At 42.4% G+C, this 18,366-nt stretch overlaps 1 protein-coding gene across 1 annotated transcript in view; it reads left to right on the forward strand.

Moving 5' to 3' along the window:
• Positions 1-14,581, forward strand: part of DBX2 (developing brain homeobox 2) — a 70,031-nt gene extending 55,450 nt beyond the window's left edge. Inside the window, exon 4 of the mRNA XM_069629842.1 lies at positions 13,863-14,581. Within this exon, the coding sequence (XP_069485943.1) occupies positions 13,863-14,189 (327 nt within the window). The 3' untranslated portion in view covers positions 14,190-14,581. The remainder of the gene's footprint in view (positions 1-13,862) is intronic.
• Positions 14,582-18,366: the final 3,785 nt, after the last annotated feature.

Here is an 18,366-nt window from a genome sequence, read left to right on the forward strand (position 1 = left end):
CCACCAACAGTGCACAGGAGCATTTTCAAACACATTTTCTTAATGCCTTTTCCCACTAAATGCCAGTACCCTGCAGGTGTGAAAAAAAGCATTTTCATATCGATTGTGCTCACACATGTCCATTCGGGTGCACCTATGTATGCCACTATTTCCACATAGCGACATACTCATGTTTGCTTTGTCCATAATGCCAGCAAAGATATGATAACAAAGCATGTTTATGCTGGCTCTGCCAATGCATGCCAGTATCCCCATGTAAGAACATACTCCTGTTGGCTGTGCCTTCATGCCAGTGAAAAAAAGCCATGCCACAGTAAGAAAACATATCGTGGCTGGCCACACAAATCCCCCACTCCCCCTATAAGAACTCTCATCATGTTGTATTTGCTCCCTAACAGCAGGAAAAGAAATTCTGCCACAGTAAAAAAAAACATTGCCTTGCAGGCCGCACGAATACCCTCACCCCAGTGTAAGAATACCTTAGTTGCCTTTGGCCGTAACACAAGTAATGCAATGCTACAGTAAGAAAACATGCTCTTGCTGGCTATTTCGTAAAATAGCTCAGCGGGCTGAGCGCAATCTGTTGGAATCCGAGTGGGATTTGCAGGTACAAGGCCAACTCAGCCTTCCAATTCTTCAAAGTGACCTCCCTGATCTCTACCCTGCTCTACGGCCCTTGTACTATTATGTTGTTTTGCACCTTGTTACCTCTCTCTTACTCTGTACTGTACTGTGTTTTCCTAGCTCACCAAGTTGCACCAGCGCTGTGATACGGGTTTGAGCGTTGTAAATAAATGCAATAAATAAATAAATAAATACAGCTCATTAAATGAGTGCAAACTTCGGCTGGGTGATACAATGTATGTAACTATGTTCTCTGTACAGCGCTTTGGTGAAAGCGCTATATAAATAACATATCATTACACAAATCCCCCCATATAAGAACACTTATGTTGCACACTCATCATGTTATATTCCCCAGATGTAAGAATATTTATGTTTCCTTTGACGTTAACAGCAGTAAAATTAAAAGCCAAGTCAAAATAAGGAAACATGCCCTCGCCATGTAAGAACACGAATGTTGGCTTGATCGATCAGACGCCGATAGGTTTACAACACCAACTGACAGCTCTGCAGAATTATGTGGACGCCAACAACATGACAATTAACCCAGAAAAATCTAGAATCCTAAAATTTGGCAAACCTAAGAGGGGCAAAGAAAGGAAGAAAGTAGAATGGTCATTAAACAACAACAAAAATCTTAGAAGTTTCCGCTTTCACCTACTTTGCGGTCTGTATCAACAATGATAGAAACGAGCTACCTAGAATCATGGGCCTGAGAAACATAGTAAAAAACCTGGCAGGCCAAGCAAAGATCCTGTTGACTCGATTTTGCAGAATATCCCTGACATCATTGGTGGCTTTCTACAGAGCTAAAGTTGTGGCAATTCTAACTTAAGGAGCAAAAACCTCTTTTCTGTTAACTGCAAAAATATGGCCAATCTTAGAAGGCATATTCTGGAGGACGACTCTTCAATTGCCTAAATCCTATCCTGTTGAAATAATCTGAAGAGAATTAGCGTTGACATCACTGAAGACAATATCAGAGTGGAAAATTATTTCCTTTTTCCGGAAATGTTTGGAAGAAACATATACAGGTGGATTTACAGTCTTGAAAAAAGCCATAGGCAACCACACTGAGCCAATACTATCGCAAAGGGTCAAAACATACCAGGCAATTCTACGAAATCAGAACTAATCAGAAGAATCATTATCAAAAAATCCAGATCAGGTGAAGAAAAAAATGTTTGTACTTGACTGGATCGAAACGAATGAAGACTTGTACAAATATCGTAGATACAAAGACTTCTGGTCCGACCCCCGCAAGTTGAATAGATTGCTGTCGATCTTCCCAAATGGCTTTCTGAGATCTGCCTACCTAAGATTCCAACTCAATCTCTAGCCTTCTAGAGATAACAACTACAGGAAAAGAACCAACGAAGAACCTAAGCACTGTATACTATGTCAAGGCATAAAGGTGGTAGAATCTTTGAAACCTCTGACACTTCAATGCTCGAATCGTAGACAGGGAAGACAGACTTATCTTGGACATATCTGGAAGTATTATCGGTCTAGAGAGATTGACTTGTGGTGGAGAATTCTCCTTGACGTGGAAAAGATGTCAATTAATCTCGCAGCTACAAAATTTGTTCGGATTATCTTTGGGAAAATTGAGAAGACAATGATGGAAACTTCAACGACCACAGGATCTGTAGAAGTCTAACATTCGAGAGGGAAAAAAAAAAACAAAAAAAAAACGAGTATGTGTATAGAACATTGGGACAGTTTAAGAAAGAACGAGAAATCGCTGACATTTTGGTCTGTTCCGTGGAGATACGCTGAAATGTTTGCTAGGGAAGAAGAACTTGTGGTGAAATATTTCTTTGATGCTTTTTAAGTCTGTTATATTGTGCATTCCAGTATATTGTTATACGGTTTTAACTGAATAGCCAAAGGTTTTCCTTTTTTTGTAAACCAAAGTGCTAATGAAAAATAAATAAAATAATTTTGGCTTTGACCTTAATGCAAGTACAACATTCCATGTCACAGTAAGACCCAGCCAATCCAGCCCAACTGTAATATTCCCCCCGCCTCACTCAAAGCCCACATACACATAAAAACACTTAAGTTGGCAACCCTCTGCCCAAAAACGGCAGCAAAACATGCCACGCTCTTGTAAAAAAATGTTTATGCTCCAATGCCCCTCCCCGGCTCCAGCGTGCATACACACAGATGCACACAGATGTGGTGGACACATTCACCCACCAGTCACACAGGAGCACCCTTAACATTTAGAGTGTGTGCTCATTAACACGTGCAGTCATACCCATGTACACCATTCACACTGCATTCATTCATAGGTGTGCACCTCCTAGCATACAAACATACAACTACTTACACACTCCCTCGCATGCATGCACACATGCATTCATACATGCATGCATACATATAATCCCTGCATGCACACAAAAATACTTTTTTTAGTAAATGGTAATTATTGAAAGCATGGGCCATGTAAAAGCTGAGCCAGCAGTTTAGTCTTTAGCTGCAACACAGGGGGAGGGGGCCTACTGATATCCCTTGGGAAGGCTTTTGTCCTCTGCCTCTATGTTCACTTCAATTACTGTTTTCTCACCTTGGAGAGCGGTGTATTTGCAAATACACTGCTCTCTGAGGTGAGAAATGTGACAGATTCTTGCAATCTGAGCCCCAGGCTGGGCGTCACTGCAGAGTGAAGCCTGCTGTCTCAAAGTGGGGGGGCTTTAGCTCTCCGAAGCCCATGCCTGGCACCGCCCCTGGGTGGTGGCAGGTCACACTGATCTTGGGCAAGCAGGATGCTTGCTTGCCCAGACATGAGGGTTTCCACTTGCCACACAGTCCTTTCTTTTTTAGTTCTCAATCTCCGATAATCCAGGACGCACGGGTGCTGCCTTTTGCTCTCACTTGTGCCTGGTGAAAGATTGGCATTGGATTCTGTGACAAATCCACTTCCGGGGCACCAGTGGTCCTGGGGTGAATAATATTCCACAGATGAGGAAGAATCCATTTCCCAACCCCCTAGAAGTTCAAATACCAGAAAATCAGAAATTGAGGCTAAGGAACAACGTCGTGATATCATGAGAAACCAGATGAAAATCTGTCAGGTGAAAAATGTGAAAAAAAATGAGGCGGATCATAAGTCAAGAAAACAATAGGTAGAGGAAAATGGGCGTGAGGAGGTTGTAACTTTAATCTCATGGAACACACGAGGTTTTCAGCACCTCTTTGAAGAATTTCCAGTCGATTTGACGGATAATTTTCTAATTTGTTTACAAGAAACATGGTTGTGTAGTTCGCCGGTAAAGGACGGTTATCTCACTCTGCTAAATCCAGCTGAAAAAAATGCTCGAGGACGCCCGCAGTCTGGACTAATAACCATGGTCAAACATGGATTAGGATGGGAAATATGTGAAACTAACAATCCAAATAGTTTCGTACAAGCTACATTAATGCGGAGATCAACTAGCCAAGAAACGGAGGTTAAATACATACTTTTAATCAACCTTTACTGGAATCCAACAAAGATCTCAACCGAACTGTTCATCCAAACAGTAACATCGATAATTGACAAAAATCAAAAGAAATATCAAGATTTATCAATAATCATATGTGGAGACATGAACCTATCATGGTTCAATACAGAAAGGAAACTCATAACATCAAATATAAAAGAAAAACGAACCTCTAGTGAAAGAAGAGTGCGCTGGGATCATGAAATGGAAGCGAGAGATTGCGATCTAGTAAATGGACATATACCAGGAGACACCCCTCCTTTGTTCACTTGGAGAAACTTTGGATACAAAAAAATACTAGATTACATTTGGACATCCAGAAATGTTTGGATAAAGATCTTAAATTTAAATATTATTGAAACAGAGCGGAGTGACCATAACATTCTAAAAATGTCTTGGCCAATACATCGTAAAAAGGAAGCAGTCATGTATAATCAACCGGTGGAAATAAATCAAGGACGCAACCGGCTTTGCATAAATGAACAGCAGATAAAGAACCTCACTAAGGAATTGCGAGTAAGACCAAACAAAGACAAGGATTCAATCAACTACACGTCGTTGTTGCCTTACCAACAAAGGAGCAGCCAAAGTTTCTCAAACAACAAACAAACACACAAGCACGAATGGAGTAATTTGGTCAAAAGCCAAAAAAAAAAACTCAACAAGGACATACGAAAATTGAAGCGTCACTGGGGTACACATACCTATCATCAAATAAAACAAAGGCGTCAGACATATCGTAATTGGCATAAATCATTTGCCATAATAAGAGATCAAGAACGAGGACAACAAATGATATCCTTGATTCAATCTAATAACACGCGCGAGATCTGGCGAATTCTAAACAATAACAATGCACACCAAACTGATATGCTTGCAAACGGAGTGTCTGAGAGAGCATGGCACCAACACTTTACAGGCGTATTTAATCAAACAAAACAAGTTTTAGCATGTGATGTGAGTTGTGAACCAACCAACTGGAATGTAGCTGAAACTACAGAAGCTATTCAAATTGCAATCTGCAATTTAAAAAACTCAAGAGCAGCAGGTCCTGACGGTGTATCCAATGTACAATTAAAATCTCAGAAAACTGAATGGGCAAGCTTTATTGCGATTCTGTTTGAAAGAATTGCAAAGCAGAAACGACTACCGGAATCTTGGACAGAAGCTATCGTGGTACCAGTGTTCAAGAAGGGAGATCGTGCTGATCCAGCAAATTATCGACCCATCGCCCTTCTTGACACAATGGGGAAAATAATGGCAACATTCCTACAACAAAAGATCACTATATGGGCCACTAAGAAAGGTATAATGGATCACCGTCAAACTGGGTTCACAAAAGGAGTGGGGACAGATATTAATCTGACCATAATAAATCTACTAAAACTAGAAACCATGGCAAAAAAAACTAATTTATACATATCATTTGTAGATATGCAACAGGCTTTCGACACAGTTAATCGAGATCTTCTGTGGAGAAAACTTGTAAATTGGGGATGTCCAACCAACATTTTGCACCCAATAATGGCTTTTCATACGAAAACCTCGATTCGAGTAAGATTAAACGGTAAAGGAGATCTAACCGAAGCCATAAATACCACCAGAGGGGTGAAACAAGGATGTCCGTTGGCTGCAGTCCTATTTAAATTGTTTATCGCTGACATTCCGAATGCACTGAGTAAGATCCATCGCTTCTCACCGAAAATAAATGGCCAACAAATCTGGTGTATAACCTATGCAGATGACCTAGTCCTTCTGGATCAAACACAAATAGGGCTACATCTACTTCAAGGTCTACATCACTATATGAAGAAAAATGAACTAAAAATAAACGTAAACAAGACCAAAATAATGAAATTTGGACCAGTCAAAGGAAAGAAAAATCGAGATTTTACATGGAGGATTGACGACGACAATATAGAAGTTGTTAAAGAAATTCGATACTTAGGAGTATTAATTAATACGTCAATTTGTGAAAACAATTGGGTTGCACACCTGATACAACGTATGAAAACATTCTCTCTGCAAGGAGCAAAAATTAATAGCTTGTATGGAAAGTTCAGTCTGCTTCCAGTACGACAATTTTATACTCAAAAAGTAATTCCAGGAATTACATATGGGTCGGAAACCATATGGAACTTGGATTATGAAATTTGGACAAAACTGGAGGGCATTTTTTGGCGGAAAGTGTTAAGCTTACCTAATTACATCCCAACTATCGCAATAAGACATGAACTTGCCTTAGAAGAACTGCATGGCTGTGTAATATGGAAATCTCTCGCAATGTTAAGGAAAATGCGGATCATAAACCCTGAACCTGCATACAAAATACTAATGACATCTGGAAATTCGAAGACCAGCAATTTACTTGAGAAATGGGCACATAAGCTCGAGAAAATTTTGAATGCAACTGACATTACACTCAAAACACTTCTCGATCAGCCACAAATAGCAAAGAAAAAATTACAACAATGGCTGTGGATAAAAAATATAGAAAAACTAAAAGATCTCCCATCCACCTTGGATAAAAGTCAGTTAACAAACAAACTAAATAAAGTGCCCAAATATTTGCAGAGATTCCCCTCGAGACACCATCGGAACGGCTTCTTGAAATTAAGATTAAATGCTATAAAAACAAATCAAATGCTCGTGGCACGTCACATGGTAAAAACACAAGATGACGCATGCAGATTTTGTAAGATACACACTGAAACACCTAAACATCTTATAACAGTATGCCCAGAGCTTAAGCTTAGGAGAAAACTCCATCTTGGGAAATTTGCGCCAAAAAATGATAACATGGACGATTGGTGGCAAAGAATATTAGGTGGAAGTTCGATACATCTAACTTGCTCGACAATAAACTTTCTAGATGATTGTTTGGCAAATGAAACTTAAACCTGGGTGACGAAGAGTGAAATGTAACAGCTGATTTCTTAAAAGATTTTAAACAAATGTAAAGGAAAATGTTGTGATAAAAGTTTGATTTAAAACTAAAAAAATTACAATAAAAAAAAAAAAAAAAAAAAATAATATTTTTAATTTTAATTTTTTAATTTTTATTTGTATATGGTTACAGAAACCTTTTACAAAAAAACAACAATTTGAAATAAAGAAAGAAAAAAACAGAAATGAAACAAAAGAAAAAAAATTGTGAGTAACGAAAACAAGCACGATGATACCCTCACAAATATGTACACTAATAAATCTAAAATTTACAGTAAAGAAAAAAAATGTCAACACATTAGCGATATAAAATACAAATTCATATCTTGGAGATAGCAGGCCAGAAGAGGATGGAATAGAAAGTAGAACTTACTAGGCATAGGGCAATTAATGCAGCTATTTCCTTAAAATTTAGAGCCCGAACAAACCATACCAAGCCAGCCCGTTTACAGGGTCAAATAGTTCAGAATACAAAGTTGTTCTGGTCCAGAGGTGAATATCGGTTTCTAAACCATCAATCAGCCCCACACCTCTAGTGCACCAGAAGGCATCTAAACAGATTGGAAACACAAGCAAATTATAAACCCGCTTGTTCAGTTTTGGTAACGTGGATGGAACAGCAGGCTTATCTCTGAAAGGTTGTGGATCTTTGGTTAGTTGCAGCACAGCGACAATACAATTATTACCTGATGATAAAAGGGACTGTCCAATCAAGATTGTATAAAATGATCTACTTTATTATTATCACACTAGACATTTCTATTAATGCTACGAAATACAACCCATACTGTAAAGAAATGCAGAGGACAGACAGTTTCAAAAAAGGGAAAAGGATGCACTGTGGGTATTGACAGGAGGGTAGTTGGTATGGTCAATATACACAACAGTTTAAGGATACTTGGTTTCAGCACAAAGGAATCAATGGGTTGTAAAATGTCACTAGTGGCCTTCGGAGAAGGACCAGGGGCACAGAAACACAATGTACCTTGTGCTGTAGGAGCTCTTGGTGCTTGACAGGGTCGAGTCAGTTTCAGGGTGATTTTCAACTTCTTCGACTGAGTTCAAGATGGGAGACAGCTGCGGGTATGAGGCGGCAACCAGTTTGGCAAGCGAGGCTGGATGTACGGCTACAGGCTGGCCTAAATGGCAGCTCAGGGTCAGGATTCATTGTCTCAGTGCTGGTCGGCGGTTCTGAAGCACTGGTCGAGGCATCTTGGAAATCTTTAAGCGACTGCAGCGTAACAACTGTCAGCGTTGCAGTTGATTACTGCTCGAGGGACTCGACGGGCTTGAAGATGTCCTTTAAGGCAGACATCGGTAGATGCTCATCGATGCACTTCTCCTAGTTTCTTCTCTGGGCTTGTTTTGGAGTGTTGTTTTGCTGGCAGCTGCCCTGTCCTTGGTTTAGGGTACAGAGACTCTCTGGCACTTCCCATCTAGGAAGCTTGCTGTAGAGCCTAGCAGGGCCTAGCCTAGCAGGGCACACTCTGTGCTGGCTGGGTACCAGTTGTAGTGCTGCTGGAGGGTCCTCTGGATTTGATATCTCCCTTGTCCCCTAGGAGATGTTTAAGGGAGGGATCCTGCTTCCCTCTTTCAGGTTCTGGCCTTCATTCACTGACAGAAGGTGTAAGGCAGACTGTACATTCAGCAAGGGTCTGATGATGACTTCTTGTGATGTCTTCAGATGATCTGCTTAAAGAGGGTTTCAGCCCCCTTTTAAAGCCATATGGACCACAGGGATTGCTGTAGGCTAATCCTACCTTAATGAACCAATCCTGGGTCCCCACCAACAATCTCCTGTATGTGTGAGGTCATAACCAGAGTTCTTTGCAACAGAAAAGGTAAAGGGGTGAAAACATGTAATACTAAGTCCCACCCATCTTCCTGTCTGTTGTGGATCAAAGGGTCCCTCTGGTTAATGGAGCTCTCTCTGGTTCCTGATTAAAGCAGCAGGTCTCCCTTGAAGCTGCTGTGAGACCAGACTTTCCGGCTCCACCAAACCACATACTTATACCTTCTGAATGGAGTCCCCCTGCGCGAATGACTACTATAAACACGCAGTCCCAGACATGATTTCACTATCAATCGATACTTAGGGCGGGAGCTGGCTTTTGGTTGACACAGTACATATGAAAGGTTGTTGGGGTTTCCTGTCTCGTTTGTTAGCCTCTCCAGCCAGGCCCCATGTGGGCCTGTTTGAATTACCCTGTGAATATTTTGCTAAATAACTGCCACCAGCTACAGGGCTCAACAAAAGGACAGTGTGGATCCATGGAGCCTTGGTCAGTTAATCACGCTGGCCATGGCAGGAGGAAGGTGTGACCCTCCCCCTTCTGGAGATGCATCGTGTACTCTACCTGTCACATCCCAATTAAATATGATAGGGGGACTGCGCCTGTAGGCTGTGTCCACCCAGAGTACACAGGTTTGTGTGTATGTCATGCAGTCAGCCAAAGAAAATGTGTACAGATTGGCCCCACACATTTTCCGTAGGTTGATCTACCATCATTCAATTCCATTTAAAATTTCAAAAAAGCCCAGGCGAGCGCATACCCACTGTGCGGATGGTTGAATTCCTCACAGATCCCCTAGGGTTTAAGCCTGCTAGAAGCTGTGCAAAATAACCAGCTCCAAGTCTGTGTGAAACAATGACTACAAGTAGCTGACCTTTTCATGCAGTTTTGTTGTGTGTCTAAGTCTTGAAAGTACAGTTGTGAGACACAGGGGATTGTTTAAACCAAAATTACTTTGCATTTGGTTACATTTAGAGTTCCATTCAGGATGGTTCAAATAAAACTATAATCACTCTTTTTTGTTAACATAAGGTTTTATATGCATTTGCCAGGCTGGTTTATATTGTGATTTGTGTACTTTTAAGTCATCCTTATGGAACGTAGCATTATTCTAACTCCTTTCCTTTAAACTGTACTTTAGCACACATTTATATCAGCTAGAGTAGTGTGGTCAAGTGTCTAAAGTGCAGACTGGGATCAAATCTCCTCTTACAGAAAATGTGTGATCCTGGACAAATCATTTAATTGTGCTGTGACATGTATTCCAAAATTGTGATGCCAGGTATATATTTCCTGTTATAGGGGCTGGACATCAGGAATGGGTTTGGGCAATGGGGGCAGGAAGGAAGATTGAAGATATTGCATTTTTGCTGTTGGGGTTGAGGAGGCTGAATGACAAGCAAGGGTTTTATGTTTGAGGGCAGGGAAGCAAATGGCAAGATGTGGCCGCATTCGGCTCTTGTAGTCAAGTCAGGCCCCATGGCCCATCCCATGGGACGGAGACTGCGTTAGTGAACCTACAGACAGAAATGCGTACCATTGTGGATAGGGGTAGAGCTGGCCTGCTGGTACTACTGGACTCATTTGACTTACTGGGACACTCGTGTCTTGTGGATCATCTTCGCTCCCATGGCCAGTTTTCATTCAACGCTATTGATGGGTTCTCATCCTTTCTGAGTAATAGGCAATCGCGAGTATATTGGGGTAAAGCAACCTCTGTGAAAGAGGGTGTTCCGCAGGGGGCCTGTTGGTCCCTCTCCCTGTCTAATCTATATATCATGCCCTTATGTGCCCTGTTAACATCTCAGAACATCCATTACTCAAATTATGCAGATGCCACCCAGCTCATATTGGAGCTGAGTGGCAATTATGACCTTGACTCAGTCAATCTATGGACTCATCAATGATTGGATGAGCCTGAACTCCATGTGTCTTAATCCTGCTTAGACCAAACTGATGATTTTTGGATCTACTCAAGCCAGAGCCAAGCTGAGTGCCGACTATGCCACCCTGGTCATTGATAACATCGCAATTCCCATTAGAGGCAAAGTTAAACCTCTTGGCGTTTACATGAATGTGGCCGTAAACTCTGTTACCCATGTACAAAGGGCAGCTCATAGTACTTAACACCATTTAAAAGTACTAAGACACGCTAAACCTTTTCTGTCACAAAAAAACGGTGCTACCCTGGCGAGAGACATTATTCTATCCCGGTTAGACTACTGTAGCGCCTTACTTCTTGGTATAAATTCTCGCTGCATAGAAGCGATACCGATCATACACAATGACGAAGTACGAGTCATTAATGTCATTCCGACAAGAGACCACACACGGGTGCCAGGAAGGGGCTACACGGGCCTCCTGTGGTGGCTAGGATACACTTCAAGGTCTTCAGCGTGGTTCATAAATGCATCTGTGTTAATGCCCCTAAATACTTGAAGAAACATATTGTTCCGTACAATCTGTCAAGACTGCTTCGTTCTAGTGCCAGTGGTTAGCTTTCCGTTCCTAGAGTAAAGAAAAGCAGAGGCCTGGGGAGATCTTTTCCTGTATCAGCGACACAAATTTGTAATACACTTCCTCTGCCACCGAGGCAAGAACCAAACTGGTTGCGCTTTAGAAACATTCTGAAAACCCTCCTATTCTCCTAAAACCCCAGTATGATCAGCTGCTCTTGTCTTCTCGTTGTCCTGTCTTCTCTATAGTCTTGGTGTGTTGATGTAGCGCCCTGATGCTTTCAGGCTTTGGCGCTCTATAAATAAATAAATAAATACATTAAATCGCTCGGCTTTGGCTTGGCTCTACCCATGCTATTTGTCTGATCAGTTATTGATATTTTCTCCCATTGGGAATATATAGTTGAAATCTTGTATATAGTCTGATTCCAGTGGCTTTTTGGAACACTACCTGCCGGTTGGATATATTTTAGCATTCATGAACAGCATACCTGAAATTGAACTTTGGAGAAAGCAGAGGCGTTGCTAGGAGGTGTCTAAGGGGGCTATAGTCCCGGGTCTTTTGGTTGTAGCCCCGGATAGAATCTCATGGACTACAACCAAAAGGCTATAGCTAGCCCCGAATCCCACCAGTCCCGACATTAGCTTAGCCCTGGATCTTTTCCAGACCTAACAACACCCCTGAGAACAAGTGCTTCCTCAGAAGGTCCCAGCAACGGGTCACATGAAACGACATGCTCATAACCAACACACATGAAATGAACATGAAATATTATTGGCCATGTAGCTGTAGCTACAGAATAATAGAATTTATGTGACAGAATTCTGGGAACTAACACAGCTCTTTCTGAGATCCAAAACCCTTTCTTAAGGAATGATGAAAGTGAATGAAGTGATTTTCATTTCTATGTAAGATTCACTGTACTTAAGTGTTTACACCGATAACACACCTCTTTGTGTTATGCCGTGATGAAGGCCCCTGTGATTCACAAACAGACTGAAACAGTTGCTGATTGTCTAACTGGAGAATGATGTTATTAGCAAACTACTGCTGTTTGAAAATGTAGGAAGGCAGCCATTGTTGTCACTTGGATATCTGTCACAACTGACCCCATTACTCTGTTTGTGGATAATGTAATGGTAAGTTTTTGAAGTCAATTTGTGTTTCAACACTGGTGCATCTGAATGTGAACATTAAGATACCTTTTATGTCATGGATGGCACTCTATTAAGAGTGGCACAGGACACCCAGGAAGGGTTTGGGTGGTTGTGTCAAAGTAAAGTGGACAGAATAGTACACACACAGCTGAAAGAAAAGAGAACGAAGAGTAGGCAAGTGTAGCAAGGAAAAAGGTACAGAATGGATTCCCTCTTGGGGTGTATGCAGATATAGGAAAAGAGTATTCCACGAACCTTAGGAAAACTCTAGCCTTCTGCACAGTTTGCTATGACAGAGGCCCACGCTGTTTGCTCATAGCTTGGAACAACAGCTAAGGGTGTCTGTAACGCAGAAACGAGACAAGGGAAGGGGCAGAGGTTGCCTGACGGAAACCAACAGAAGGTAAGGACGGAAGGCAGCAGCATAGCGTGATCGGCTGCAAGGCTGGATCCACGAAAGGAAAGGACGGAAGGTAGCAGCGGAGCGTGATCGGCTGCTATGCAGAGAGCCCGACAGGGCACTGGATCGAAAGCAGGTGTAAAGAGGAACCGAATACAAAGATCCGTAGCTCGAAGCAAAAAGGTGCTAGAAGGACTCTTAATGCAAGAGACTGAGCCCCTGCAGGCAGTATCTTATATACCGCCCTGCCCAGCACAGAGGCAGGCTAATTGGTCGCACCTGGATCAGCACACCTGCAAACAATCTGCCTCCTCCCTCTCTGTTCTTGAGCTGGTGGGAGCAGAGTTGATCCCTAGGGCTTCTGGGGATTGTAGTTCTGATGATGACCAATAGGAATAGCCAGGAATAAATGGTTATAGCCAAGTGCATTGTGGTAAGTGAAGTTTGTTGGAAAAAATAGAAAAGTACCAAAGTCTCGCAAATGGAAAATAAGGTCCATATTGATCGCCAATGTATGCGCCCATGGCGCAGGCATGACATTTTATGTTTTCGAGATGACAAAATACAATTTGACTTTGTACAAAAATGCTACCAATGACATATGTTAAAAGCCAGAATAATTCTTCCCCGCAAAAAAAACAATAATCAAAAAGTTGATTGCCATAGAAACACTCTAGTTAACATAAAGAGGCAGAGTTAGTTATTTCTTTTCCCCACTGACCAATTTGTTCAGTGTGGCAAATGTTTGATAATGGCTTTAAAATGGATAAGGAAGCAGAGCTTTTCTCTGTGAAGATATATCTTTTTTTTTAATGCCACGTAAGCGCTCTCTTTTTGTAAATGCTTTTACTGATTTAGTTCTGTATCTTTAAATCATGTGACCTTGCTTTAAGTCATACTTTCTCCTGAAGACCCCTTGAGAGTGGTGAATGTCATTATAAAACAAATGTACACAGTTTTAACATGTGAAACTAAGTCTTTCTTTTATGTCTAACAGGTAAAAATCTGGTTTCAAAACCGAAGGATGAAGTGGCGAAATTCTAAGGAAAAGGAGGTGTTTTCATATAAGTGCACACTCGAAGACGATATCCAGGAGCAAGACCTCACCACTGCTTCACTGAGCTCTGCTTCTCCGAGCCCATCAACAAAGACTATGGGAGAAAGCCGGCCGAACCCCCACAGGAAGCAGTTTTCCCCAACCCCATCAGAAAGACTGAACTACAGCAACTACGGCAACCCCATGAGGCCACCTCCGAGAGGACTTCAGGCCACGAACCAGACGGTGCCTTACTTCAATCTGAAACAAGACCCCGGAGACAAATAATGGCCCATGGGACCACAAACAATTAACGGTAGCTCTGTGGACTAACCAAGCAGCTCAGATTTAAAATTGGGGGTCTACCTGCACTCACAGTCTGTGGGCATATGCTGGTGGGACAATGGCCATTTTAAAGTTTTGGGCTTAAACAATAAACAACTAACTCTTTTCAAACCTTTGTGCAATTCACAAATGGACTACATTTCAACTGCTCTGTGAAACTAACGAGAAAGGGAAGGAGCGTAAACATTTCACATTCCAAATGTGAAATGAACTTTTTATGACCTTTTTACCCGTGAAAGAAAAAAAGGCACTTGTCTCAATTTCCGTTCACCTCACAGAATTTGCTTGTGTATGTACATACCACTTTTATAAATAAAATATATAATTTTAGACTATTTGACTTTACTAAGATGGTTGATTATCTAGTTGATGGTCATACGTTAGAGCGTCAATGTAAAGTTTTCAGTCATTCGCCTCAGATATTTGTTTGTTTGTTTATTATTTATAATGCACTCCAAACCCAGGGGTATCTGTGCGCAGTTTGCAGGGGTATGTATATTATTGGCTACACATATGGCAAAACAATAGTATAACAAGTACAAAGATATCATATTTACACAAATGGAATATACAAAAATATATACAGGTTAGAATTCAATCTAAAGGACAATTTCAGGGATACACATTGTAGGATGCAGTGAGGGGCGGCACCTAAGAGAAGGTATCTACTGTGGTGAGTTTTTGGAGATGAGCCAGCGTTTGGATTCTTTCCTGAATTTATGGAAAGACTGGTCAACTCTTAAGGTGGTAGGAAGTGAATTCTAGAGTTGAGCCGCCATTGCAGAGAAGTTGCTCCCGCCTGCTTTTTTTAGTTTATAACTGGGCGCTTTTAGCCAGCCCGAGCTTGTAGATCTGGTGTATCGGTAGGTGTTATTTTTGGCAAATGTTTCTGCAAGGTAGGGAGCAGCTGAATTATTGAGGCATTTGTAGGTAAGGGAGGCTGTTTTTAGCTGCATTCTCTCATTGATAGAGAGCCAGTTGTTGTCTCGTCTAATCTCAGAAATGTGTTGCCTTCTGGAGATACCCAGGGCAGTTCTAAGAGCATTATTCTGCCAGATCTGGAGTTTATTGGTGATGTATTTGCTAGCACCAAGGTATAGAGCATTGCAGTAGTCAATTTTGGACATTATTCATGCTCTGGCTAGCGTAATACAGCTTTTAGTAGGGTTTGCACGCGTGGATGAGCTTGCAGGTGTAAGCTGTCGCTGAGGCAGTAGCGCTGACCTGTTTGCGCAGATTTAGGGAGGAGTCTAGGTAAAAACCTAGTGTTTTTACCTCCTTAGCCACCTTCATATCATTTCCGTCAATGTTAAAGGATAGGTATTGATTGCTAATTTTTTATAAATTTTACAGGTGTGGCTAGGAGGAGTAGCTCAGTCTTCTCATCATTCAGGCATAGGCCATGTGTAGCCATCCAGGCCTGAATGATGAGGTAGATTTTGTTAATGAGCGCTAGGTCTTTGTTGTAATGGCCTGTCACAGGTATGAGGATCTGGGTGTCATCTGCGTAATTATTGTAGGTGACACCCAGATAGTCCAGATCATCAAACAGTGGTTTGGTGAACGCATTATACATGGTGGGTGATGCACAGGATCCCTGCGGGACTCCACAGGATATGGGGATAGGATCTGCTGCCGCCGGTCTGAGAAGACTCTCATGGATCTATTATTAAGGAAGGATTCAATCCAGGCTGTTGCTTCTGCTGAGAAATGGGCAGCTCTGGAGAGATGATTGCATAGCACCTTGTGATCGACCAGATCAAAGGCGGCTGACAAATCCAGCAGGAGCAAGAGGGCTGATTTTCTTTTGTCTTTCAGATCGTCAATCTGGATCTTCAGATCAATCAAGGCGGTTTCTGTGCCATGTTGGGATCTGAAGCCAGATTGACGGAGTCCAAGAAGCTTGCTGATTTAGAGGTAAGACTGTATTTGGTTGTAGGCAGCTTTGTCGCTAATCTTTAGTAAGAAAGGGAGTGTGGTAATAGGCCTGACATTGGTAGGGATGTTGGGGTCCAAGAATGTTTTTTTTTAGGAGTGGGAGGCAGAGAAGAACCCTTGGCCTGTGCTATGGAAGCCGCAAGTAAGGAAGCGAGCACACCAATTATATTAGGTGCTGAATTTGTAAAAGTTGTCGTCACATGACTTTTTTAGAGTTCGAGCACAAAGTAGTGCTACTACCGTAGAAACGGCCTATCTATTATTACCCTGAATACCAATGTACTTTGACCCAGTGGCCCGTGTTCCTGAGGCCTGAAAATGAGATTATAAACATGTGCCACCACATGTGACATGCTGGTTCACAGCGCTAACTAGCGAAAGTCACGGAGCCCCACTCACGGCCTATAGACCGGCTACACAAGAGTGCTGCTTAGGGGCACAAGGGTGCTCGCCCTCCAGAATCCCTGTGGTAAGAGGGGCTTCTCCGGGAGAGCAGCATTTCCAACTAGAGAGAAAAGGCAGCCTTCCTGCCTTTGCTGCCAGACGTAGGGGAACCCTATTGCAATTCCCGCCTATACAGCGGTCTGGCTTGACTCAGAAGCCAAATGTCAAAAGTGTGAATCCCAGAATGCACTGTTTTGTAGATCACAGAAGTGACATCATGTGCTAAAGTTGTGCTAAAGAGATGTCATGTACAAATATGGGGCCTTCCCCCCGCACCAATGACACAAAGTCCACTCCAAGCGTCTTTTCTCCACACACCCCACAACACAAAACACATACCTGGCGTCCTGTCTCCCCACGCCCCACAACACAAAACCCATACCTGACTTCCTGTCTCCCCACCCACAACATAAAACCCATGCATGGTGTCCTGTTCCACAACCCCCCCACAACACAAAACCCATACCTAGCGTCATGTCTCCCCACACAACACAAAACCCATAACTGACTTCCTGTCTCCCCACCCCCAACATAAAACCCATGCATGGTGTCCTGAGCCCCACCCCCCAACAACACAAAACCCATACCTAGCGTCATGTCTCCCCACACAACACAAAACCCATAACTGACTTCCTGTCTCCCCACCCCCAACATAAAACCCATGCATGGTGTCCTGAGCCCCAACCCCCCCCCCCACAACACAAAACCCATACCTAGCGTCATGTCTCCCCACACAACACAAAACTCATACCTGACTTCCTGTCTCCCCACCCACAACATAAAACCCATGCATGGTGTCCTGTTCCACAACCCCCCACAACACAAAACCCATACCTAGCGTCATGTCTCCCCACACAACACAAAACCCATACCTGACTTCCGGTCTCCCCACCCACAACATAAAACCCATGCATGGTGTCCTGTTCCACAACCCCCCCACAACACAAAACCCATACCTAGCGTCATGTCTCCCCACACAACACAAAACCCATACCTGACTTCCTGTCTCCCCACCCCCAACATCAAACCCATGCATGGTGTCCTGTTCCACAACCCCCCCACAACACAAAACCCATACCTAGCGTCATGTCTCCCCACACAACACAAAACCCATACCTGACTTCCTGTCTCCCCACCCCCAACATAAAACCCATGCATGGTGTCCTGAGCCCCAACCCCCCATAACACAAAACCCCTATCTAGCTTCCTGCCCCCACGCTTCCAGAACACGAACTACCTACCTGGTGTTCTGTCCCCTGGTCGCCACAGCACAAAATCCCATAGCTGGTGTCCTGCCTGCCCAACCTCTCGGATGCAAACCACATATTTGATGCGCAACTTCTCTAACCAAAGGAAAGGGAAAAGAGAGGTATACTAATTTTTTTTCATTTTTTTGTGATATGATTAAACCAGTGAACCTTACACAAAACACATACAATTTCTGAAACAATTACTATTATTTATATACCAATACAAAGGAAACAAACAGAGACAAGGGAAAGGAGTATTAAACGGTTACATGTCTTTATACCGAAATATGTTTTAAAGATTGAACATATATCGAATATTTTATAACAAAACATTTCATAAAGAAAGCACTTTTTTTTGTTTTTTGTTTTTGGGGGATCCCCCCCAAACCCCTGTTTCCCACCCCTAAAAGCACACCCCAACCGTTTCCCCAAAATATTTAACCCTTTACCCCACCGCTAAATGAATTCTCTATAAAAAATGTTTGTTA

The sequence above is a fragment of the Ambystoma mexicanum genome, chromosome 12 (assembly GCF_040938575.1).
Source record: "Ambystoma mexicanum isolate Mex_15411 chromosome 12, UKY_AmexF1_1, whole genome shotgun sequence".
Taxonomy (NCBI): domain Eukaryota; kingdom Metazoa; phylum Chordata; class Amphibia; order Caudata; family Ambystomatidae; genus Ambystoma; species Ambystoma mexicanum.